Source organism: Telmatherina bonti (assembly GCF_933228915.1).
Source record: "Telmatherina bonti genome assembly, chromosome: 3".
NCBI classification, from domain to species: Eukaryota; Metazoa; Chordata; class Actinopteri; order Atheriniformes; family Telmatherinidae; genus Telmatherina; species Telmatherina bonti.
Genome location: NC_136621.1, coordinates 29,619,768 through 29,645,373, shown reverse-complemented (window position 1 = coordinate 29,645,373; position 25,606 = coordinate 29,619,768). Strand labels below are relative to the sequence as shown.

Sequence of the window (25,606 nt, the reverse complement as noted above, 5' to 3'; positions counted from 1 at the left end):
GAAATCACGCTTCACCGTCTGGAAATCTGACATACAAGTCTGGGTTTGCTGGTTTCCAGGACAACGGTACCTGTTTGAATGCATTGTGACAAGTGTGAAGTTTGATGGAGGGGGAATTATGGTGTGAGGTTGTTCTTCGGGACATGGGCTTGGCAGTACACCAAGAGATTTTGGACAATTCCATATTTCTAACTTTATGGAAACTGTTAGGGGACGGTTCCTTCCTGTTCTATCATTACGGCACACCAGGACGCAAAGTGAGGTCCATAAAGACATGGAGAGAGGTCAATGTATAAGAACTTGACTGGCCTGCAAAGGGACCTGACCTCAACTACATAGAACACCTTTGGGGTAAATTAAAGTATAGACTGCGAGTACAGGTCTTCTTGTTCAACATCAGTGTCTGACCTCACAAATGTGCATCTGGATGGTCAAAAATTCCTACAAACACTCCTAAACCTTGTGGAACGTGAGGCATTATAATTTAAGAGGGTGGGCCGACGTCATATTAAACCCTATGGATTCAGAATGCCACCGAAGTTCATATTCAAGTAAGGGCAAATGAGCAAATACTTTTGGCAATATAGTATAGATGTGTTGCCATTTAAAATGATTGGATATATCTCTCAACTTTGCTATTTTAATTTGACTATCCTCAAAGTTGCTTTATAGCAGATCTGTAAGTTAAAAAAAAAAAAAAGTAAAGCAAAACATTGCTGTACATAATAGTCTATTGGGTGTTTGTCTATTTTCTCTTTCACATCAGCCATGTCAAACTGACTTGGTCATTTCCTTGCCGATGTTCCGTTTTTTCCATTTTACCCCTGCTTTTTCAACCTTTCTGTCCTATTGTGTTTCTGAACAGCTATACAAGGAGTTGAGTCAGTGCTACCAGGCTCTACTGTCCAGTGAGGCCAAACTCCGTCAAAGTCACCAGGAACTTGGCAGTCAGTTGACTCAGAAAGACAAACACATTTCAGAACTCCAGGCTCTCCTGCAGAAACAGCAGGAACAAATACAGCTTCAACAACAGCAACAGCAGCAGCAAAAGCCTCATCACGTGGTTCTTTACCCCTCACCAAACAGGCAAACCAACTTTATGGTAAGTTCTCTTCTCATTCACTGCCGATACACTACAAAGACCCTCTCTTGCTTTTCTTTTTAAAAATTACAGGTAAAGGTCTGCCGATGCTCGTTCTGCCGCAGAACATTTTAAACTGGCAGGCATTTGAGTGATTATGGAAAAACTATGTTTTGCTTACGATTCTCCCAGTGTTTGTTTTTTCTTGTTACTTACACAGTAAACACAGTATTATGTCATACTAAGGTCAGTCTTATGTCCGGCAAGTGTGTAAATGTCATGAGGGCAAGTGATGGCAGTAAGCAGGTGGATTAGCAGGTGTCATATCCCAGTATGGCCTGTGGTGATTGTATTTAACTCAGAATCATTCTTTTGATATATCTCTGGTTCACCCTTGATCTATCCATCTCTCTTTGCACCACTGTCAGTTATGTGATCATCTCTCCCTCTCAGACCTATGCACACATGTACTCTCTGATTTACTTACTTTATCAATCTTGTTTCTCCTCTCCCACCCAAGGAACTTTAAGTCCTTTTAACAGACTCCTGTCAAAAAGGGAAAAAAAAGATAAGAGGTGAAAAGAGGTGATTTAATTGGAACTCAGTAATGTTCTTCAAGATGATGTCAGAGTTACAGTTCTCCATCTGTCAGTCAGCGGGAGTTTCATTTTAGCTCAGTACCTTTGAACCATCACTCCAAGGCCATAGAGACCTTTACTACCGTTTAATGATATGGAGATAGATGTAGTTGGACCACACACTTAGTTGATATAAGTAGCACTAGTGTTGTACATTCAACACTGATGAGTATGTGAAGGCCTGTTGGGGTTTTTGTGAAGTAAATTTCATCATCAGAGGGTTTACAAAACACCCTGGGTAGACTCTCCAATTTGTTGTGGCCTTTGCTGTGCGAGGGCATAAACTTACATACTACAGAATCAAAATGCACGGAGAGTTTCAGGAGAAAGTCTGAGAAGCTCTGCTGCAGATACAAACTATTTAGCAGTTTTTAAGTTTATCAGATTATTGAACTAAATATATACATAAAAGACAACATAGTCTCTTTGGTTTATGTTGATTCTGGCTGCTTTAGTTGATGCAGTACCAGACATCACTGCAGAGGTGGAAAAATTCCATTTAGACATTCACTGGTTTCGCTGTTTGTGCCCACTTTTGGCTGTGAAGATTTTTAAAAACTGCTAGGATTATTGCTACTGTAGAAGTAGGCGTTGGTAGCGAGGCTAAGCTTTCCACCATTATGATGGAGAGCACACACATTACATATTTTTTTACCGAATCAATCCCCTGAGTGTAACTCCAATAACTCTGGTGCTATGAGTATATGCATTATCTCCGACACCAGCAGTGCAAGCTCTTCATTTTGGCACTGTAATTCACTAAAAGCAACATAATCTCACTGCACCAATATTCCAAGGTAAAACCCAGACTTTCCTTTTTACAAACATTAACAGAACTCAAGTATAAATGTAATGTTGCAAATATCCAACGTTTAGTTGAAATGATCAATGCATATGTCTGCAGATGCCTTTCTACTGTATGGGTTATGGGATTTGTATGACAGTTGACAGTTAATTTCTCACATGTTCATGCAGACGCAAACAAGACTGTACAGTAAAAAACAAAACAAGCACAAACCACACTTGAATTATCTGCCCCTTTGTTATTAAAAAAAAAAAGTAACACAACAATATATGGTCTTTTAATTTTCTTAATGATACTTAATGGAAAAAAAGAGAGAAAAATAAGTCATTATTAATTTACATAGCAGCCACCATGTGTCGTGGGTCATTCAGTTCATTGATTTCCCAGATTTTAACTCTTTTTGTGATAATTTTCCCAAATTTAAATTACCCATGCATATAATTATATACATACATTTATATGTACATAAATGTATACACATACATACATGTACATCATACATAATTCAAAGTGTTTCTGTCCTGTACGTTTGTATTATGTGATTTTAAAAAAAAAATATTTTTAAATTTAATTACCGTAGAACATAATTTCAAACTGTCACTTAGTTGTTCCACAACTTAACTCCAGTGGTTGTGATACAATGATATTTAGTTTAGTCCTCTAAAGTGCTGTAACATCAACAGCTGCATGTCTTGTTTCTATTGTTTGTGTGTATGTAAAGGTGTGTGATTCTAGACTAGACAAACCTCTGTACTCCACATAAGCAAGTAAACAATACTATACAAAAAACAATAAAACCTGTTGTACCTTATGGCACCACTTTAGTATCCATTTAGTGCCTTTGTTGCACAGCAGCTATAAGGTTAGAAAAAGTTAGAGGGCATGTGGTACAGAGCAGAAATGATGTCACAGGTGTAACAGGTGTCTATGCCATGTACTCTGGAGTGACAAAACCTCATTCTAATACCATGGTTGTATGAATGGATTTTGTCTGACCTGCATCTTATTTCAGCTTATGATAATAATTTTGCAGTGGCTGCATATTGCCTGTGCCTCTACAGATTGTAATTATTTAATCAGATCTGTTAATATGTTCTGAAATTGCAGCCCCCCCCTCGCCAACCAGATTGTGGAAGTCAAAAGATATCAACTCAAATGTTAAGTGAGTTACAATTACCCTATCTCACTTAACCCAGTTAATTAAACCAGCAGTAAAGTATAAATGGTTCATTTAATCAGTAATTAAATACAGTACTGCAGTGTTCCTCCAGTAATTAATACTACATTTAGAGAAGATGCAGTTAGTGCTGTGTTTGTGTAGTGTTAGCATGCATGTTTGCTTGCTTGTATGCATCTTATGTTTGCTTGGTTGTTGGTATGATTAAGCATATGTGTGTTTTAACACAAAGGAGGTGCACTGCTCCCTTCCCTTTTTCAAGATGGACAACTTGGCTAAATTATGACTTGATAAAACCAGAATTACACTGTCGCTCTTAAATATTTTTCCTTCCTAACCTAAAAACATCAGCTGACATTGTGGAGCATGAAGCATCACCTCAGTTAGCTGCTTTAGTCATGTAGGGTTAAAAGTGAGAATGGACTAAGTTTTAGAAAAAAACCAAACAAAATCAAAATGTGCACATACACACGGTGCTGCAATGTCAAATTATCAACTGGCTGATTTGTTTGACACTTATTGGCTTTTGGCAGGTGTTATTTTAGACCCCAACCCCTCCTCTCTGCAACTCAGCTTAGATTCTGAAAAATGCATCCACACATGTGGCTGATCAGTAATTATTGAAATGTGTTTTTTTTAAAACCATAACTCTGAACAGTAATTACTAAACCAACGCTAAAATAAAATAATAACTTTTGTTTATGAAACACATGTAGCTAGTGTCTTGTTGATTTTTTTTTTTATTTATTTATTTATTTTTCTCGCTCTCGTCCTTGCTGACATCAAAGTAAACAGATCAGGTATCCCAAGGTGTAGCACTCAGTCAGGAGGGCTTTCTGTTTCCCTCTCTATAATTTCACTGACAGGTTGTGCGTATGTATGTCTGCTCAGGTACGTGCTTGACTAAAGGTGTGTGTGTTTGAGCACATAATAGTAAATTCTGTAACAACTTCCTCCAGAACACCTGTTAAATTTCCAATGCTCAGGTTGTTAGGGCAGATTTGATTTTAATTTTAAATGTTTTGGAGGAAGTTACCATTGGAGGTGATCAAAGTGCTGATCACAACAGGAGCGCAGAGGGGAGACGCAGGGCTCATTTGAATATGGACCAGAGCAGTGGCTTTGAACACTCCTCCCACAGTATATTTGGTGGGGGTGGAAAGGGGAGTGAGGGTAGGAGAGAGGAATACGTCCATTGTGTGTTCTGCTTACATGCTGCCCACTAAGATTGACTGTGTTCTTTACTTGCCAAGTTAACCTTAACCAGACTGTATTTGAATTATTCCTGTATTAGTCAGTCGTCTTTACAATTTGTTAGTTCTCTTGTTTTAGAGCAATATTCCTATTTTAAAAATAGATTTCAGTTTGGTCAGTAATTTTTTCTCTAAAGCTCATCAGTTTACCAGCGCAGGAGGTAACATCTTAAATGTAAGCAATAGTACTAGCAGAACAAAACTTGGGGAACAAGGACATGGAATAAAGAACTGAGGCATTTTGTTTCTTCTTAAATGACTTTCAACTACCGGTCATTTATTAGATACCATTTTAGAAAGACAACCAAGTTATGCAAGTTTTGGTCGTTATTGCAATATAGAGGCAGACGCCAGAAAAAGAAAGGAAAGGGTAGCTGCTGACTTGACTGAACATTTAATCATTTACAGCCATTGTCCAAATAGTGTTGAAGTATTTACACTGTTTGGTTTCTTGGCTCCTATCACAGCTGAACAGTGATTAAAGACCAACATTAGAGTCCATTAAAGAGCACAGGCTTTCTGGAAGCATCTCCAAGCTGAATGAGTGCTAAGTTGTTGGGCAGTCATTCAAAGCCCTTAAATGTTCTTCTCATCAGCTTTGGACAAGGAACATGAAAGACTGCGTTCACTCCAGAAGAGTTGGATCTGAATGAAAAACACACCTGTATCAGGATGCTTTGTTTGTACAAAAAACTTGAATCAATATGAAATTGACTGTTTAAGCACCTGTTTTTAAGAACATTTGCTCACATGTAGACAACTTTGAATTCACATAGTCAAATTTCCCTATTCTTTATTTTAATTTTCTCTTTTCTTTGTTTGTCAGAAACATGTTCTGAGCTGTCCGAGTTAATCTTCTCTTTTTTGATTTAACTAAAAGAATACCACATGTTTTTCTTGGCTTTTTAAGGATGTTATTGAAACGCTTCTGGTTGTATAATTAAAGGGCCATGTACAGATACATTCTTGCATAAATGAACACACCATATTGCCTGGTCACCTTTAGCTTTGGTCTTTCTTTTGATCTTCTTTCATAGCAAACTTCAAAATGATCAAACTACACAGTTCCAACAAAACATGAAATCGTTTTTACTCGGCTAAAAACAAAGTAAACAGCAGCTTGTCGGTCCCTAGTTCTTGATTTTAAATCCTGGTTTGAGCAAATCAGTTCTTTCCATTTTATAATTGTTTGAGCAAAACAAGAGTTTTTAATGAGCTCATTCTGATGGTTCAAATTAAAACACTAAGAGGAGTATAGCACTTAGCGTTTGTATGATTTTTCTCTTGGTTAATACATCAAGATACTTGTAGCCCTGTCAGGTTTGCTCAATATGAAAAAGTAGTTATAGAAATTTTAAAGTTTGACATTTTTATTTTTATTCATAGTCTACCTCAGAATATCGGTAACATTAATTGTTACAGACGGCTTTTAGTTTGAATTCTTCATGTAGAAATGATGCGTTTATGCTAGAAACTTAGATTGTGCATGAAAAATGATAGTTTGGCAAATATTCAGCTGCATATATTGTTTTTGTTAGCATTATGGGTTATGCATCCTGCTTTTTGTTTATCAAACATTATTGTCAGCATGCGTTTTGGTACGGTATGTGTGTTTGAAGCTGGACCATGTCCAGGGGCAGAAACATACTAATGACATAGATGCCAGTGGTGTGTTTTACAAGCTCAACTGCTCTCATTAGATGAGAACCTCTGTGTAGCACAGCCCGCCTCATTAATGAAGCACAGTCCTGTGCTGCTGCAGAGACGTACGCATTCTCATTCAAGCTTATACACCCGGGTCAAACAAACTGTGTGGGAGGACTTTGTACACACTGAGAAAACACACATGCATCTACGTCCTACGCACTGTACGCTGTCCCTTTCTACTGCGCTACCAGTTAACGCAAATGCTCATACATAAATGCACATGCTCATTCTTTGAAGAACCACCATCATGAATATCAACTGCACCTGGCTTAGTTGAGAGTAGGCACCTTATAACCTTCCCTTCTCAGTTCTCCTCAGTCTCTGTCACATATGTTCACACTCCACAGAGTGACTGTGGGAGCACTCATTTGTGTATGCATGTAGTCATGGTTGTTTTTTGCATGTGTGTGGTAGGGGCCCTTCCTGATTACAGCTACTCCATAATTAACAGTGATCAGATTTGTTTTGTGGCATAAATGGTGCATGTGTAGAACATTAGGCCTGGCAAGTCTCATTTCAGATTCAGCTCAAGGGCTCGGCAGCAGACGGGTCACGAGCTTCAGGGAGCACAATCACAAGCCTCGCTCCATATGGTCTTGCCTACCGCATCTTCACCAGCGAGGGCCGCGAGTGCCAGACGAGTTCCCCCAAGAACCTAATCGTGTTCAGTAATTACCAAGACCATTTTTTTCCCCTCTTTCCCTCCCTCAGCTTCTTTCCAATCTCTCACTTTTTTCATACCTGTGTGTTTTTTATTCTTTCAGTCTCATATTCTCTCCTGTTAGTTTCACAAAGCTGGCTATTTTATATTTATTTCTTTTTTAAATGTATATTTTTTCAAAGTGATTTTTCTGTTTTATGCTGTGTGAAAATTATGATGGGAATGAGAGAGATTGCAAGAGGAAAAGTCAGACACTCCCACATCAGTTAATTTCTAAATTGCTTTATGTGGCTGATGCTGAAAAACCTACTCCGTCCTCCTGCCTGCCTGGAAATTATAAATAATTGTAACAGATGCGCCAATATGGCCGGCCTCCAATAAACGAGGCCCCAGATAATTTGACCAGCCCCCTTTGACAGGCCAATTTAATAAAACATGAACAAAATCTTCTTCACTAATAATTTATCATCCCCTCTCCTCCCCTTTGGTTAAAGTTGATTACCCTGGCAGTTAACAAGGTCACGCCCAGATGCCAGGTTTCTGATAATGCGATCAGGACTTGTTGGGGGGAAAAAAGGTGATGACATCCTGCCTGGTTTTGTTCCTGACCTGGACTCCCTGTGTAACACATTTTTTGAAGACCTTTGTTTTTCTAAAGGCTTCAAGTGGTTTTAGTTTTACAGCAGAAATGTTCTTGATAGTGAAGGAAAAATGCTATCCTTTTGAAGTTTGTCATTTTTTTAGTGATCATTTAAGACAATAAGATGAATATGTGCAGCAAATGGAATAAAATGTGTAAGTTGGTGAATGTAAATGTCAGAATTAGGAACATACACTTAGCATTTAGTAATTTATGTAAAGGTCAACTGGGAAAAGTATTTAACTTACTGAACTAGTAGAGGAAAGAGTGTGTGTCTTTATAGGAACACACAAAACTACAAAGCCACATTTGTTTGCATACTATTTTGTACAAACAATATATGCCTCAAAACACTTCAGTAAAGAGCAGTAAAGTAATAATGATTCGAAAAAGAAAACCTGTTAAATGGATCTTTTTTCTTTTTTTTTTTTGGTACAAAGGTGTTACGAGGCTCCAATGAGAAGACACTTTCAGGAGATGGTAATCAGTTTGCTTAAAGAATCTTGGGGCTGACCAACAGGCCAAGATAACAGCTGTTGGGAGTGAAGACAACAATGGATTGTTTGTCTTAAACTACTTAAACTTATAAAAATAAAAAAAAAAGTTGTTTTTTTTTTTTCAAGCAACCAGCATTTTTTAAAGACACTTTTGCCACTTTTGAATCAGTTATTTACATTGCAAATACATTTTGTTGGCCATGGACATCTATGTTGCAAAGTCTGTTCCAGCATTGGTTCTTTTACACCGAATGGGTTCCTGAAACTTTCCACTGCAAGCCCGATGTTATATAATAAAATACACTATAACATTTACTGGAACTACAAAGTTTTTGAAGCGGTTTTGAGTTTTCAGGAGTGGTCTCACATAGTGAAAATGTGCCTTTCCCTTGGTCTGAGCAGTGGTCAGCTTGGCTCTTTTAGCAGGAATTTCATCTAACTGCTGGCCAAAAATGCTCTAAGAGAAACGGAGAGAAATTCTGTTTCTGATAGGTCTGATGCAACTCCACCATTGAGATTTCAGTCAGATTGGACCATTGCAGCACCATTTTTGTACCTTTTTTCTTTAGACATTCTGTTGTAGATTAGCTGCTGAGTTTGACTTCATTGATCTCCTTCATGTTACTGTTTCAGATATATCAAACAGGTGTCCTCAAACTTAACTCTAGAATACTTCGGTATAGGGCTGAGCGATATATCGAGAATACTCGAGATATCGTGGCTAGTCCCCTGTGCGATATAGAAAATGCCTATATTCGTCATATTCGAGTATCCTGTTGTCACGCAGTTGTTTTTAGCTGTGGGCGGGGTTTTCTCCCTCCTCCTTGACTCTGCACCACTTTGCACAGAGAGTTAAAGCAAACGCACCTAGTTACGTACATAACGTGAGCTACGGGCTACGTCATGAGAGGCAGCGTGTAGCCACTGTTGCTAACTTGGTGACTTTCTCGCTAAATCTGGCGACTTTTTTTGTGAAAAGCGACTAGCGACAAATCTAGCGACTTTTACTGGGATTATTGGAGACTTTCCTGGTGTTTTGGTGACTGACTTTAAAGCACATATTGTAGAACGAGAGTCTCTCCCCGTCCTAAAGCACTCAGTCGCTCCGGCTGCAGCTGCAGCCAGTCAGAGGAGCAGAGAGGACACCTGCACGACTCCACCTACAGTCACAATGAACAGCCAAATCCGCTACTGATCCCGCTCTGGATTACAGAGTGGGACATAAATTACAAAGTTTTTCACGTCACGCAAAAATAATTAATTCTATTTGATTACATTCACAGCCTCTGTCACTTACTCACCTCATCCACTGTGTGTGTGACACAAGCATATTTATCTAGCTCGTCATGTCTCTAGAAAGTACAGAAAGCAGTGGGAATCAAACCCTGAATTAAAAGCTGGCTGAAGCCATTTATTGGAGACGATACGAGGACATTCTGCCTGTATTATAAGACTGATTTCTATGCTAAACTCTGCGATTAAAAAAAGTACACGACAACTCAAAAACGTATCCATAAAGCAAAGCCTTATAATAGTTCATCATTTGAAAAGTCACCCCCTAGAGCACCTATTTTCATACGTTGCATTTATTACATCAGGCAAAGTCACTTTATTTTGTTTTAAAATGACATGTTTCTGCCACTGCTTTAACTGTTCAATAAATACAGTTTTGATCAGTTTTCTTCGTGACAATTTCATCCTTTTGGCATAAATGTTTAAAATCAAACAATTATGTTTTAATGGAGACACAAAATCATCTTACTGATGTGATTGTATGCACCAAAGCATTCATTCAAGGCTGAGGTAAATATCGAGATATATATTGTATATCGTGACATGCCATAAAAATATTGGGATATTACTAAAAGGTCATATCGCCCTGCCCTACTTCGGTATACATTGGAGTTTCATGACTAACTCGCAGACTGCAAGGTGTCCATGTCTTGCAGCTGATAAACCGGACATCATCAGCCCTCCAACACTCGACTTGACAGTTGGTATTTTGAGCAGATATACTATGTTTTGTTTTCACCAGTTATAGTGCTGTGCATTATGACCAGATGACCTGGTCTAATGTTTCCAAACAGGTTCCAGGCATGTAGAAGAATGCAACTTGCAAACCAAAGTTGTGCTGCCATGTTCTTTATAGAAAGAATAAACTTTCTCCTGACAGCTTCTCTAAAGAAGCCAAACTTGTTAAGAGCTGTTCTAGTTGTACTATTATATACATTAAAATGAAACATAATAGCTGAAGCCTGAGGAGCTTGAAAAAAAAAAAACTCATGTTTTTTACAATTCATCAGCTGATCAATCAAGTGCATTTAATTAGCAGAATCTAGCTGCTGCTTTCTTAGTTCATTCATATTGAAGCATCAAGAGTGTGCTTCTGATGTTTTTTCAGAGTGCCCCCTCATTTTGGTTTAGTTTGTGTTAATCAATAATGACATTGTGTAACATGTCATGTGCTGCTGTTCATATGAGGTACAGACCAGATGACTTTATTTTATGTTCTGATGCGTAAAACCTTAGAATTGAAAGATGGTGCACTTTCTTATTCACATGACTGTCTGCATGTCTGACTCTCTTCTGTCTCATTTTCTGTCTCAGTACCACAGACACATGCATTCTCTGTTTTCTTACAGGCAGCGGTGTCAGAGCAGGCAGACGCTGCAGCTCAGACGTCTAGGCCTTGCTCTGACCAGGCTTCCACTCGAGGGTCAGATCCCAAGCCAGAGGACAAGGATTTCCATCCCAGATCTAAAAGCACTGTCAAAAGGCAGCAGGTAGGTCAACACATACTACTGACTATAATGCCAAAGACAGCACGTGGGTGAGCAGCCAGCATGCTCACACTCATCTATTACCACTTTACTCGGATTAGATCAAAGCCATAGAGGAGAGGTATAAAGGAAGCGGTCTGTTGAGAATCATGTGATTCATCAGACCCAGCCTCTGCCAACCTTTGTCCTGAACTTCCCAACACACACAGTCAGATGCCCCTCCTACTGCGACCAGGCTGGCGTGTGCTGCTGGTTTCACGCATGCCTTGGGCTCAGACACTGGCTAATTTACCGCTTCGGCAGTACATTATGAACAAGAAAGAAGCTTTTGATCTTCTCAGTATCCCACTCACAAGTTTGGCAGGACAAGTTTCTAGATGGCCTCACTCACTCTAAAGATGGCCTGAAGACACGTTGTTTGAATTATACAGCTGTCCTTATTATATCCTACAGTGAAGTACCTCTGTATCTCAAGCTTATACACATGATATTATTCTACTGTCCAAAACAGATAAATAGTATTAACATAATTTGATGAGTCTTTTTTTTTTATTTTTTTTTTTTACTGTGTTTGCCTTAAGACACAGAAATGTTGCACATAATGTGTCTGATTATGGGCCTGCAATTTAGTATCAAGAAATGTGTCAATTTTAATCATTTTGGTGATACCTCAGAGTGGGATAGAAATTCAGTTTTCACATCTTAAATTATTTATATTTCAATAAACTATGGAAGTTCTGGGTAACACCTGATTAAAAGCTGTGATTGTTTATATGCTTTTAATGCAATTTACAGATATGAGGAGGGCGGACAACAGCAACATTAAACTTGAGATACAGTACTTCATAATACTCCATTTGAAAAGTAAATATAACCTCCATGACTCATTCAATAAGAGTTTATTGGAAACCTCTGTCACTATCCGGGACACAGTTTTAAGGTCCTCCAATAAGTGCCCCAGAGTAATGTGTGATTTTTGGCTGAGCAGTTTACAGCAGTTTGACAATTACTATTTACTACTTGAAGAAAACTGTGAAATACTGTTTCATATGAAAGTCAGAGTGGCAGTGCGCAACTATTATCATTAATTTAATTGTGACATAAGTTAATTTTCAAGTTATTTCAAGATTATGAGGACCATTTTCTTGAGATAATGACATAATTAAGGGGGGCTCAAAAGTGAATTACTGTGTTACACCTGATTGACTCATCAAAATATACTCTGTGACAAAGCTGCCTTGTCACTGACACCCACACCCCCAACCACCTACCTGACTGTGTTCCGGGTCGTCAGGCCCAGCAAATCTCTTGCAGTCCCACGTAGCCGCTTTAGTTCGGTTATGCCACCTGTCAGGTAGCAGACTAATAGGGGTGCACACCTATTGGTCTGCTACAAATACTTGGAGTAGGTTATGGATGGGAAAACTGCTGGGGTGTCATCCTCATCTGCTGGGGGGTTGGTAAAAACTGGGTTAAGGGGTTTACCTGTGTTTTATGGCTGGAGTATGCCGCAATGCGGCAAAGACGTCATCGCCCCGACACTAACAGATGTTTAGAACAAATACACCGTAGTATTATGTTTTCTATGTTCATCTGTGGAAATATGTATGGGGTTAGGTTCATGAACTTTGTTGATATGTTTTTTTTTTTGGGTGGTCAATATATTGTTGGGAAATTTGGGGGAAAATCCCATTTATTTGTAGTAATGGGAAGTTCATGGGAAGGGGCGGGGCATTGTGTTTTTAAGACGCTCATTCAGAGCGGACCGGGCAGAGTGTGAGGAGTTAGTCGGAGAAACTTGGTGTGAGTAATAAAAAATGGAGTGTTGATGGTATGCAGAGCGGGCAGCCATTATAAATACAACCTTGTAAATTGTGTAAATAGCTGGCTGGTCACTGTAAATATTACTGCACTGTGGAGATTGATGCGCACAATAAAACCCACATCAGAAAAGGAGCCACGACTTCACCACATCATTGGACAGCGAACAGAGCCCCGTCACATACTCAATGACAGCTGGGGAGGCCTGCAGTCATAGTGTATGTATGTAAATATGAGTGAATAAGTGATTGTTAAAACTTAATAGTCAGTCTTTTCACAACTTCAGCCTTTGTCAGACTTGATGGAAGTAAAATCAGATGCATTGGTCAGTGGTTGATGTTCCTCGATCTGATGCTGCTTTTATTTGTTTCTGACTTAACTGTTTGTTGGCAGAGAAGAAGAAAATGGCTAATGGCTCACATCCGGGACAGAATCACAACCCCACTCTTCTGAACACTAACACCCCCACAGTGCTCCTCTAGCAACAGACTACTGCGTCCAAAGTGTGCAGGTCCTTTATTCCTTCAGCAGTTATACTGGAAACCAGCACCTGTTGCCAGTAGATCACAAACACACTAAAGTAATATCCAATCAAATCTAATAATACATATACTTGATTTTTCTTATTTTTATAATTCTTTTATATTAAAAAGTAGGTTTCTGTGGAAATCCTGTGTGAAGTTCCCCCAAATTTCATCCAGCCATTTGAGTTTTTTGGTGTCTAGTTTTTAAATGTTTTAGTTATTAGCAGGGGATGGCTTTTGAAAAAAAAAAAAAGCCTTTTTAAACACTGGTTCATGCCTGTGAACATGTACTTTTGCTTTACTTTGTGTGTTTATGTCGGCACCATTTATTTGGCCATTTCTTAATATGTCTGTGTCTTCCCCAGCTTGCATTTATACATTTGTATTCACTGGGAAACCTAAACCAGTTCGATGCACACATGCTATGCTGCTTTAGTCATCAAAAACTTGTTGGTAACAGTGACTATACTTTTGGAGAGATTGAGAAAGACAGCAAAGAGAACATCACAAGCGTTGATTTTGTTCATATGTGTCGACACTCAGATGTTGGTAAGAGTCATCCTGACCATTCGTAGGATTTTTTCCAACGAATGCCCAAGATGCGCTGATTTTGGTGAATGCCATAATTTTTGTATAAAGTTTGTAAGTACCAGTTAAGAACAAGTTTGTTTGTACAAACCATTGGTGAATGAAGCACAATTACCCCAATGTAAACAACAGCAAAACAACTTCATACAAACTTGAAAGCATCCATTAAGAACAATAAAAATGGATTTTAAACAACATTAGCAGCAGCTTGTTATCCTGTATATATACTACTCTTCTCCATTTTAATTTAATCCAAGAACCCTTATCAGTGTTTTAAAACATTAACTTTGTCATCATCGCTGACAGCCTTGCTGAAGATTTATAGAATGGTCAACACTTTTAACACACCTTTTTAAGATTGGACAATACCCCCTTTCACTGACCTGTTCCAGATCGACGGGATTAGGAGCAAGAGACTGACATCTGTCAAGATATTTACTCCACAGCAAGAAATGCAAAAAACTGTTCAGATAAAAGATACTCTATAGAATTCATGATACAGAGCACAGACTGTTTAAAATGGGATTTAACTAAGATAGCTGCAATAACTGTGCACAAAAAACCCAAATTAGATCTATACCAGTGTTTTTCAACCACTGTGCCGTGGCACACTAGTGTGCCGTGAGAGATCATCAAGTGTGCCCTGAGAAATGATCCAATATCTCCTGATTGGTCTAAAAAGCAGCTCTGTGTTTATCCAGGGCCCAGGTGAAAGATAATAAAATTCATTTTTCTTGTGTTTATCTTATTTATATTGAAGGCCACTTTGACAAAATGGACTTTATATTCATAATATAGCCTCCTTTTTTTTTTTTATTAAAAAAAACAAAAAAACAAAACAATTTGGTTTGTGGTGTGCCTTGTGAGTTTTCAGTGAAAAAAAGTGTGCCTTGGCTCAAAAAAGGTTGAAAAACACTGATCTATACCATATGGCACTGCCCATCAGCTCAGCAATTTTGTCACTGAGTCAATCTCCATCATCGGGCTGTCAGATCCCTGTGTTCCCCTCAGTTTGTTTATAAAGGGATACATCAGTAATCTATCTGAATAACTGAATTACATAATAATCTTAATTTCTAAATCATTTTAATGGTTTACACTTGTAGAAACACCCACATATACCAAACACTCACATACACACCTACACACACAAAAGAAATAACATTAACAAATGCAAAGCTTTTATATTGGTGAAGGCAGGTGGTATTTTGAGGTTAGGGTGCTGTATCAGGGGGCCTGGGTAGCATGATATTCATCCCCATTTACTTGCCTCTAATGGCCTTGGCTGGCTCATAATATTATTGTCATCATCATAATTAATATTTCTTTCTACTACTAGAGCTATTACATTATTATATGATAGTATTATTTAAAATATATCATTACAATTAGCATTAATATAATTACTATTGCTGTAATGTTTTTTGCTGTTAAGTTTTCTTTTTTTTCATCATATCCACTTAATACTAGGCTTTTTTCTTTGTGCCACATACATGTTTTTTTTTCATCATTTTTCTCTCATCCTTTTGAATCATATCTATCTGCTTCCTCTTTGCATTGTTTGTTTTATTTCTTCTGTATGTTGTTTTACATTTCACACTTTTACATTGTTGTTTCTTTGTTATTGAGGCAGAGTTGAAAGATTTAGCTCTTTTAAAATGTATTTATTTCTACAAACATTTGTGTCTTTGTGTGTGTCTATTCGTGTACCCATTAGTTGATATATGTCTGCGTCTTGTCCAACATGCATGTGTACAAAGTTTGTGTTCACTGGAAAACCTGAACAAGTTTAACTTTGAACCCATTAAGATGCACACGTGACATGCTTCTGCAATCATAAAGAAACCATTGATAACAGTGACCTTCCTCCCCCAGAGAAATGGAGCGACACGAAGGAGGGAGGCAGTCTTTAAAACATTTTCTTCTCTCCTCTCCAGGGACACTCACGCCTTTGTATAAACGAGTTTTACTCCCGCTTGCATGAAAACTGTTCAGATTCAAGCCTTTGTCCTCACCCCCTCTCACCTTAAGCCCTCCATCTGCACTGTACACTCATGTTTACAGAGCCATTACAGGGTGCCATGCACAGGTCAAGTCATGACCACCATGCAGCTGCGACGACGCCCCCCCCCTTCTTTTGTACTCTGCATGTTTCTTTTCAGGTCTGTCTTGTGGAGCACTAACAATATCACTACATAGATCTTTCTGCAAATGTATTAATGTGTCATCTGGTCACGTGGCAGGTGTCCAACTGGACCAGAAAGAACATCTGCACCAAATCTCAGTCATTTGTCAGTGTTTCCATCTCATTTCCCATAACTCTGTGGGGTAAGGCATAAAGCAGTTTTTCTTATGTTGTTCTGACCTGCTGAAAAAGAGTAATTGTCATTCAGCTTATTGTTAGTTATGTCCTTCAGGATATATATTTTTACATTTAAACCCTCTTAAAAGTTGATTCCCAGTATGTTAGACTATAACTGGTCATCTTTTAATTTTAAATTTAGGTTTGGATTGCCATTTTGGCGTCTGTGTTTCCCCCCAGTACATACAGTCTAAGCCAGTTGGCCTGCCACTCGTCAGGAATATGCAGATCAATCTGCTAATTAGTTGCATAGAGTCATTAAGCCTGAGCTAGAACACATGGTTGGCACCGATGCGGGCATGCCAGCTGAACCTGGCGCACCAGGTCACTGGAGTCAACTGTTACATTTAAACACATGTAAATTAATCTCATAACTGAACTGCTTTTAAGATATATTCTGTTTTAGTCAAATTAGACTCCGTGTCTTTAGGATCATTAAAAGCCAAAAACCACAAAAACATTTTTATTAACAAATGTATTTTCTAAAGTAACTTCTATTAGACTCCTATTAGACTTTTATTAGTTGTGGGTCTCACAGCAATAACGACATACATCACATTTCTTGCAAAAATTTCATGTTGTCAACAACGGTTGACATTAATTGCATATTATTTTGTTAAATAAAATGGTCCTTGGTCGCTGGATTCAGTGTGACCTGGCTTTGTTTGGCAACTGTAAAAAACGTATGCGATGTTCAGTCTTTCAGTGAGAAATTTACAACGTGCATTCTCTGTTTCAGTTGTAGGATACACATCTGAGACGTATCTGCTGCTCTAATCGTTCATATGTGTGGGATTATTAAGAGAAAAAAACAGGACCTGGACTATTTACACACACTTAAAGTCACCAGCATTAACAACAGGTGTCGCCTTAAACAAGGAACACAATCTTAAGTTTTACAACTGTAGAACACATGAATACTTACTGATGTTGATCAAAACAAAGTTTTGGAGGTAGGAGGTTGTTACTGCCTCACTATCCTATCATTAACCTGCTCACTCTTCTTTCACCACCTCTACCTCCTCCATCTACTTTATTCCTCGTCTAGTTCTGCCCAAGGACTGTTGGGCATTTAGTCGCATTGCATATTTTAGCCTGCCATCTGGTCAGCCCTGCCTGGCACCACATGGGGCCTCCCATCCTCTAATATTCATATTCTACTAGCATATTGTTCCCACTGCTTTTGTACAGCACGGCCCCAGCACTTCTCCTTTCTTTTTTTTTCATTTATTTCTACAGAAGAGACTGGCTAGCAACTACTACCCCCCCTCCCCGCTCCTCTTCCCCCTCCCATCGGCAGCTCTTCCAGTTGTCCTATCAAGTGTAACCTGGAGGCCCCTAGTAGAGCAATTAGAGCGGCCTCCCTGCCCACCTCTTGTAATGAAGCCCAGCACATTCTGGAATCTATAGCCCCTTTAGTCTCCCCTAATGGGACATCATTATTGTCAAAGAAACAATGTAAATGGAAATGAACATACTCATTAGCCAGTCGCAGGGAGAAACCTTTGCTGCTCTCAGCTTGCAACCCTTGCTTCCAAACACACTGACACACACACACACACACACACACACACACAAACGTGAACCCTCTCCCTTCTGCTTCTGCGGACTTCTGCTCCAGTTTGCTTTATTCCACAGGCAGCATGTTTGTTTGTGTGTGTGTGTGTGTGTATATATGTGTGAACCAAACAAGACAATGTTCTCGTTTTACTCAAGGTGAGAGGGGAATGGAATGAACATAGATAATTCCATTATTGGCATTCACTCAATGTTTTCTGCAATGTTAATTGCTGTATGGGTTTGTGCTGGTCTGTGTAAGGGAAGTGTGCTCAAGTTCTCACCTCAGTGCTTCTTTACTTACCTCTCCCAGGGTACACCTGTGCAGCGGTCCAGGTCTTTGTCCCCAGCCAGCGGTGTCGGCCTGGAAAGTGGGAGGAGAAAAGGAACTGAACAAAGAATTCAAGACCTTGAGGAACTGCTGCAGCTGAAGGTAACTACTACCTAAAGCACATGAATATGTTTATCTTTGGATTCCTTTCTTTTTACGATAATCTCTTCATAATTTCCTATATTTACTTACTCATTGATGTCCACTTGTACAGCATTACTTATTTGCGGTCCACATCAAGGTTTGCTTTTTTCCTGCTTTAATTTCCTCACCTGTTGTTGCACAATGATCATCAATAACACTAAAATGCTTCTTTTATAAGGAATATTGATTGACATATATATGTTGACATGAGACAGAACTGATAGAGCTGCTTGTTTCTGTGGCCCAAATATTACGCACTTCTGTAAGATCCACAGGGTTTCGATGACCACGGCTACCACTGTCTCCTCCATGACCTTCCATTATGATGTCTTTTGCGCACACACCCATACATGTGTGCGCAGACAAACAGAGTGTGCGTAGGCAGTGAAACAGCAGGAGAGGTGCTGTTGAGAGGGGCATGGAATACAAAGCCCCCCATAAAACAAATCAGCTCTATTGGGGAGGTTTTTAACCTTCTCATGCTCTGTAATGGTACTCTGACATTATTCTTTGTCCCTCTGGTTTTTTTTTCTTTTTCTTTTGTCTCTCGAATATCAACTGCAAGTAAAAAAAAAAAAAAAAAAAAAAAAAAAAAAAAAAAAGTTCACCTCTAACTTGTGTTTTCTTTATTTCTGAAAAGTACAGATTCTTCTTTTCCATTTGAACTTTCCACTAAAGCTGTCCTCATCTGTGCTTTTCCTCATCCTTGCTATCGCTGCGGTTGACCAGCAAGTGAGTGATTATGCATAGGTCATCTCTCTTTGAACACAATCCCCAGAATGCATTAGGCATCATTTCCTTGTCAGATCTGAAGTGTCTGAATTACATCACTGGCAGACACCTGAACAGTAATGCTCAACATAGATTCAGACAGCATGCATGACTGTCTCAGTTAATGGTGCCATTTACTTGTCTACCAGTTGAGGGGCATTTAGCAAAGGTATGCACGGAAAACTGTAACCACATTAATGAGGGCATGAGTTCAGAGCATGATGAAGAGGTTTTGTCCTTTGCTTTGATTCTGGCAGTAAGCTGCATGCCCTCTATCAGCTGCACTCAAGATCTTACCTTCAGCCTCTTATAGTACTTTGCTCTGCCCAGTCCGTTGTTTTGCCATTTATCCTGTCCATTTCTCTTTTAATAGAATCCTTTTCAAATTGGGTATGTCAGCCATACATTGACATGTTGACCTTAACGGCTAACAGAAGACAAACAAACAATTCTCTTAATAGTGGCTTCCTGTTTTGTTTTTTGTTTTTTGTACTCTTTCAAGTAAGAAGTAGCTGTTGCCGTGTAATTATTTTTCAGCTTGAATGTCCACAAATGTGTATGCTGGCTGCCAAAGGGAGTGTATTGATCGGTGGGCAAGGGTCTGTGGCCTGATGACCAGAGCTAGGCAGCCCAGGGGAAGCTCTATAAGGAGCCTGGGAAGCCATGATGTGGCTAATGCCCTGCCACTTGTTTCTCCACCCCTCTCCACTCCATCTTCCATCAGTCAGCCACAACTCTTCTGTGTTCTTCACTCAGCTCCTACTTCCACCAGTTAGCACTGCTCTGGTCAGGCCCCTTTCATTAGAGCTTTGTTTTTGAGAGGTTGGGGCTGCTTGAATGGGCCAGGGATGCCTTGCAGATGTCCTCTGTGAATAATCCACACAAGGGAAAATCCATACTTGTCACATTGGCAGTGCGGATGTGCATTGGTTGGGTGTGTGTTTGTGTGTACGCTTGTTGTGTGTCCAGCACATGTTTGTGTGCTGTCTCTGTTCTCTTTGTCCTTGTTAATAATAACAGGGCTGAGAGCTTGCATTTCCCTCTCTGCAGGGTAGCCGTGTCATATCAGCAGTAAACAAGCTCCTTCCCTTCAGAAAGCGCTCGACAACTCTCGCTAGCCCTAGCCACTCAAGCAGAAACCTGTCCTGCACTCCTCCATTCACTTTTCCTTTTTGCTGCGCTCTCTCGCTGTCTTTCTAATTTCTCTGTCTCTCTCTTTCCTCCACTCTTATGAGCTGACTTTCTCAAATTCTTTGCTCCCTTTCCACCTCTGTTTGTCCTGCCTCTTGAAAGTATTTTCTCCATTGCCCTCACTGTTAAGGTCAATGTGATGGGAAGGAAGGGTACCTCTGACAAGAAGAATCTATATGTTGTCTTCTATTACTCTTTTAAAGAAAGAGTCCAATCTTTGCAGTGTTTTAATAGCTGTCAACATCAGCTGTAAACCTGCCACTAGAATCCCCATATCTTAACACGTGCTGGTCATAAGTTTGGAACTCTACTGAGTGAGCTTCCTTCCTTATTTTTTGTGTGTGGAAACCTGTGTGGTGTTTCATGTCATCTCTGACTTGTCATATAACTGTGAGATGCTTCAGCCATTAACCAGTTTAGATAGAAACGGGTGACAAATTGCAGGAAATTATTGAAATCCTCACCCTTTCTCTGAGGGAATCTTGGAGCTGTCTGCTGTGGAGGGAATTTTATTAGCATGATTTGTTCAATTATTCCAGGTGAAAGGGTCATTGCAGTTCAATAAAAAAAAATTACTCCAAGTAATTACCTTTATCTTTCTATCATTTGTGCTGTTATATGGATGACATAAGTGAGACCTAATTCACCCAGAGAAGTATACCTTAACAAGACAAGTTATTAGTTTTTTTCTTTCGTTATTCATTCAGAATGCTAAGCAGCTCTTTTCAGAGTTTCTACTATGCTGCTGTATTGATCTAAAGCGGCAGCCGCCAGCAGTTAAAAGTGAAGCCTATGCTGAAGTGCATAAAACTGCAGTTCCCCCCTCATCCGCCAGGGGCTGGCTCCAAAACAGAACGAATCCCCATAGATTCCCATGTTAGAAATGCCAACTTTGCAGCAGAAAGAAACATGTGTACAGGCTGGTACAAAAAAAAAAAAAGGTTTAATAGGTCAGATTCACCTTCATGACAACTGTGGGAGAAGTGAATTTTTGTCTAACTCCACCCTTCAACAGTAATTTAATCTCTAAATTTGGCGTATTTAGGGGCATGTCCTTTTGATTGACAGGTATCCGATCTCCCGCTTTAAGTAAGATAAACGTAGAACAAGCTTTAGCCTGCTTACCACTGTTTGCTGGTTAGCTCCAGTTTAGCTCGATTAGCTCTCAGCTACAGGCAGCTCGGAGTTCGCTTGATGTCAATCATCCACCCTGATGCTCACAGCCCCCCCCCCCCCCCCCCCCTCCCCCCCCTCTCTCTCTATGCTCTACCTCCTTGCCCATACTTGTATTTTCTGGGCGAAACGACACGCATGCCCATGCCAAGATGGCGTTGGTAGGAACCGCCCACCGAGCTTCAATTCAGCTATTTAGAAACTTATGGGTGACGTCACAAAGGTTCCGTTCACCTTTTTATATACAGTCTATGATTGATATACTTTATGCAATATTTAATTTGGACTTGGACAACTTTTAAGAATTTTTTTTTTTTCTCAGATTGAGGAGAACGAAGAGCTGAGAAAGGCTCATAATAAGCGGCGTGAACGCCTTTGTTTGATTCAAAGCAACTACAAGACAATCAGGGATCAGCTGAAAGACATGGAGAAGTCAAATGGCTTGTAAGTATGCACTTTACACTTTCGCAAGTTTTAATTGTAAACTCTTGTCCCACAAACATCAGAGCACTTGGGTTTATGTAAATGTTGTCAAATCCTACAAAATAGAGTGCATGTTCGTTTACACACAGTCAATCCATGAAATGCAAAACTTGTGCAAATACAATTCAGCTAGAATGAGCTCCAGCTCCACCCAGTAGTAGTGAGTAAAGACAGATTTCAAAACACATAACTCACCTTGCCTCATGTTAAAAGCTCATGTGAAACACTACAACCCCCGGAAACCACTCGCAAATAGTCTTAGGGCCCCATTGCTCTCCACATGTTGTCTGACATGGCCTGAGTGCTAGTTTTGGGAAAGAGGGAGAAATTCCTCTCTTTGCCGTTGAAAAGCTCAGAGGTTTTAAGCCCAGCCAGTTTGGGCCGTTTTCTGTCAAGTGTATATGTGCTTCTGCGTCTCTTCTCCCTCAGTGTTCATTAAGATGTGAGAGCCAGAGACTGGAGGTGTCTAGTCCTGGGGGTGCAAGGTGTTTGAGAAGGCCTGTGGAGGGATGAGGAAAGAGGGCCATTTCCTGCTTTGATGTGTTATCTTTACCAGAAACCACTGAGTTTTTAAGTGGAAAATGTGCTGGAAAATATCATTAACTTATATGCCTTATATTCTCTCTCATCTGGTTGACTTATCTACTTTTGTATGAGTATTTCATTCAATTATTTATTTAAATATCCATTGTCATTTACCGTGCAGCTAAACATGCAAATGTTTGGTGGCCGTACGGGAGCAAAGTGTTAACTTTGTCAGCTGTGTTCTCTCTGGGTTAATTAAAGAAAACAACAGTGCCGTGTGAGCCCGTGTGAATGTGGAGTGAGTGAGAGAGCATGTTCAGCCCTGGGCTTGACTTGGCTCCTGTTAGCTCAGTGCGGCTCAACAGCATGTGTCTGAGGCACTGGGAGCAAAGACAGAGATATAAAGAGAGCTTCAACACCAGAAATGCTGCTGGTACACATTTAAGCGGGTTTTTTCAGAAATATAATCTGTCTGGTGAAGTAGTGTACTTTCGTCATAATTTGTGTAATAACGTTGATTTTATGATGGAAAGACATTAAAGGTTTTATAACGGACAAATAAGGCTTTAGTTATGTCTACAGAGAGCCTTAAGAGTTTGTTCTGTCAGCTTATCTCTATTTCATGAATGATTTGACATGAAATTGATGCAAGAGGCAGCTTTGCCCTTTTCAGTCAGAGCCTTCCATGGCACCAGCGAGTCAGTCAGTGTTAAGATCTTGGCATTCATTTGGCAATAAGCCACATACTTAAATAGCTGTTAAATCCACTGGAGTAATGCAAGCCTGAGTGAGAGACAATAGAAAATGACTTAAATACTCCCATTAGTATGAGGAAATCAGGGCCCTAACAAGTCAGTGGGGAGAGGCCTTGAGCCTCATTGCCTTTTTAGCTTGTTAGGGATCTCACAGTAGCTCCCATGCTGTGTCGTTGCTTTTTTGGAAAGATGCAGGATGGTAGTTTTTGTTCCCCTTTGTTTTGAAAATCAAATTATAATGTAAGGTGCGTCCGTTCTTGTGTGTATACTGTCACTACATCTCCTCTGTCCCTCTTGAGAAGTGTTACCAACCACTTGTTCTCCATCATAATCTGCATCTTCTGGCACAGGCACACACACCTCTGCCTTGTCAGCAGGATAAAGGGGGGATGATTTGGTGATAGTGGTCGATATTCTGCTCCAAGAGAGGAAAGAAAAAAAGAAGACGACAATTAACCTGTTCCTGGGTGGCAGGGAGACGGCATTATGAGCTGTTATTTATTAAGTGGCTAATAGCTAATAGGCTGCAATGGAGATATAGCAGTGCAAGTGAAATAACAATAAGGTGCTGAAATAAAATACAAGAATAATGATAAAATAAAATGAAACATAAAATTCAAATTTATAGTGTAAAATATACATAAAACAACAATATCTTCACTAATGATAGATACATGCAGTATTTGTAATATTTACAAGAAGTTACAGCTCAGACTTGTGGTTTAGTGCAGAATTATGGAGTTTGACGGCCACAGGAAGGAATGATTTCCTGTAGGGTTCTGTATTGCATATTCACATGCATAGGCACAAGTTGTTCTAACACCTGCTGTTCCAGGGGTTTCTATGTTAAAATGAATTGAAGACATTAAATGTGTCTAAACACTCTCAGTATGGAGCCTTGTTTTGTAATGAGAAGATGGTCTCTCATCAGGCGTTTTATAATGGTGACAGAGATTTTCATCTGACATTTCCTTCCAATATCTTCCATCAGGGTTCATTCAGGCTGAGATCTGGTGAGTGTAAAGGTGTAGTTTTTGATTTGCAACATTATTTTACTCAAAGCATCAATTGATACCTCATACTATAGAGATAGAAGCCTTAAAAAAGAAAAGCTTGTTTTGATTTGCAATGATCTTTTCTTCAAAGTGGGCTAGTGAGCCCAAACGATGCTAACATTATAGCAGATCCACTGAATGCAACTACCGAATCAAGCATTTTGACTTGTATCATTTTTGTACCACACACACCACATTTATTTTCCCACTTGTTAGGATGACTGTAAATCTCAACAGTCTCAATGGGTACAAATCTTTTTGCCACTTTTTTCCAAGTGAATTGAGTAGCCCTGATCTAATCACAATTCTAATACCTAATTTAATAAACTAAATTTACTCTTGTTCTTTTCTATTAGTATCCTACTAATGTATGAAGGTTTGATTTGAAATGTCATGACTACAGATTTTTCAGGTTTGATTAACATCAAAGAAATAATCGCAAATTTACCATCAAAATGATTCTGATAATTAATTTCCAAACAAAAATATGTAAAACCACATAGACACTTTGAGTTTTTAAGTTTTATTTAGTTCTATCTTTTCATGCCGAAATACAAAGAAAAACAATAATACAACAAAGTAAAGTAGCAAGAAGTCTCATTCCAACTAAATTCCCTCTGCTGTGTAAAAATTGAATAAATCCTACATATTAACTCTGGATTTCTTTCAGAGAAAACAGATTGAAAAGGCTACAGGACTTCTACGTGAACTTATGAGACTTCTTTCTTGAATCTGAATTATGGAAATGGTTTTGAACATGTCTGTTCAGCTTGGGTAAACAGAAAAAACATCGAGGTAGCTTTGACTCTCTGCTGTCCTTTAGCAGAATAGCAGCCGTTTGACACATAGTGGAACAGTAGAAATAGAGACAAGACCACACATCTGGAATTAAATCCTTTTCTTCTGCAGACAGTGACAGTTGCATACTGATGACTAAAAGCCACGGACCTCATGCTGTTGGAGGCACTAGACGTGCTCAGGTAGTTAGATCTGCACGACGTCCTGCTGGTTGGTACGGACAACTTACGAAAGTAGTTTTTTAGCGTAGCTGAACATGGACGACCTTTACAAGAAATCCATCATTAAT

The 25,606-nt window shown here is 39.3% G+C and overlaps 1 protein-coding gene across 1 annotated transcript in view; it reads left to right on the top strand.

Annotated features, from left to right (window-relative positions):
- The window catches only part of cntln (centlein, centrosomal protein), a gene marked incomplete at its 5' end in the record, with an annotated part of 93,378 nt that overhangs the window by 13,328 nt on the left and 54,444 nt on the right, over positions 1-25,606 (top strand). Inside the window, 4 exons of the mRNA XM_079265145.1 lie at positions 866-1,102; positions 11,102-11,242; positions 18,405-18,524; positions 22,024-22,145. Coding sequence (XP_079121271.1) covers positions 866-1,102; positions 11,102-11,242; positions 18,405-18,524; positions 22,024-22,145 — 620 coding nt within the window. The remainder of the gene's footprint in view (positions 1-865; positions 1,103-11,101; positions 11,243-18,404; positions 18,525-22,023; positions 22,146-25,606) is intronic.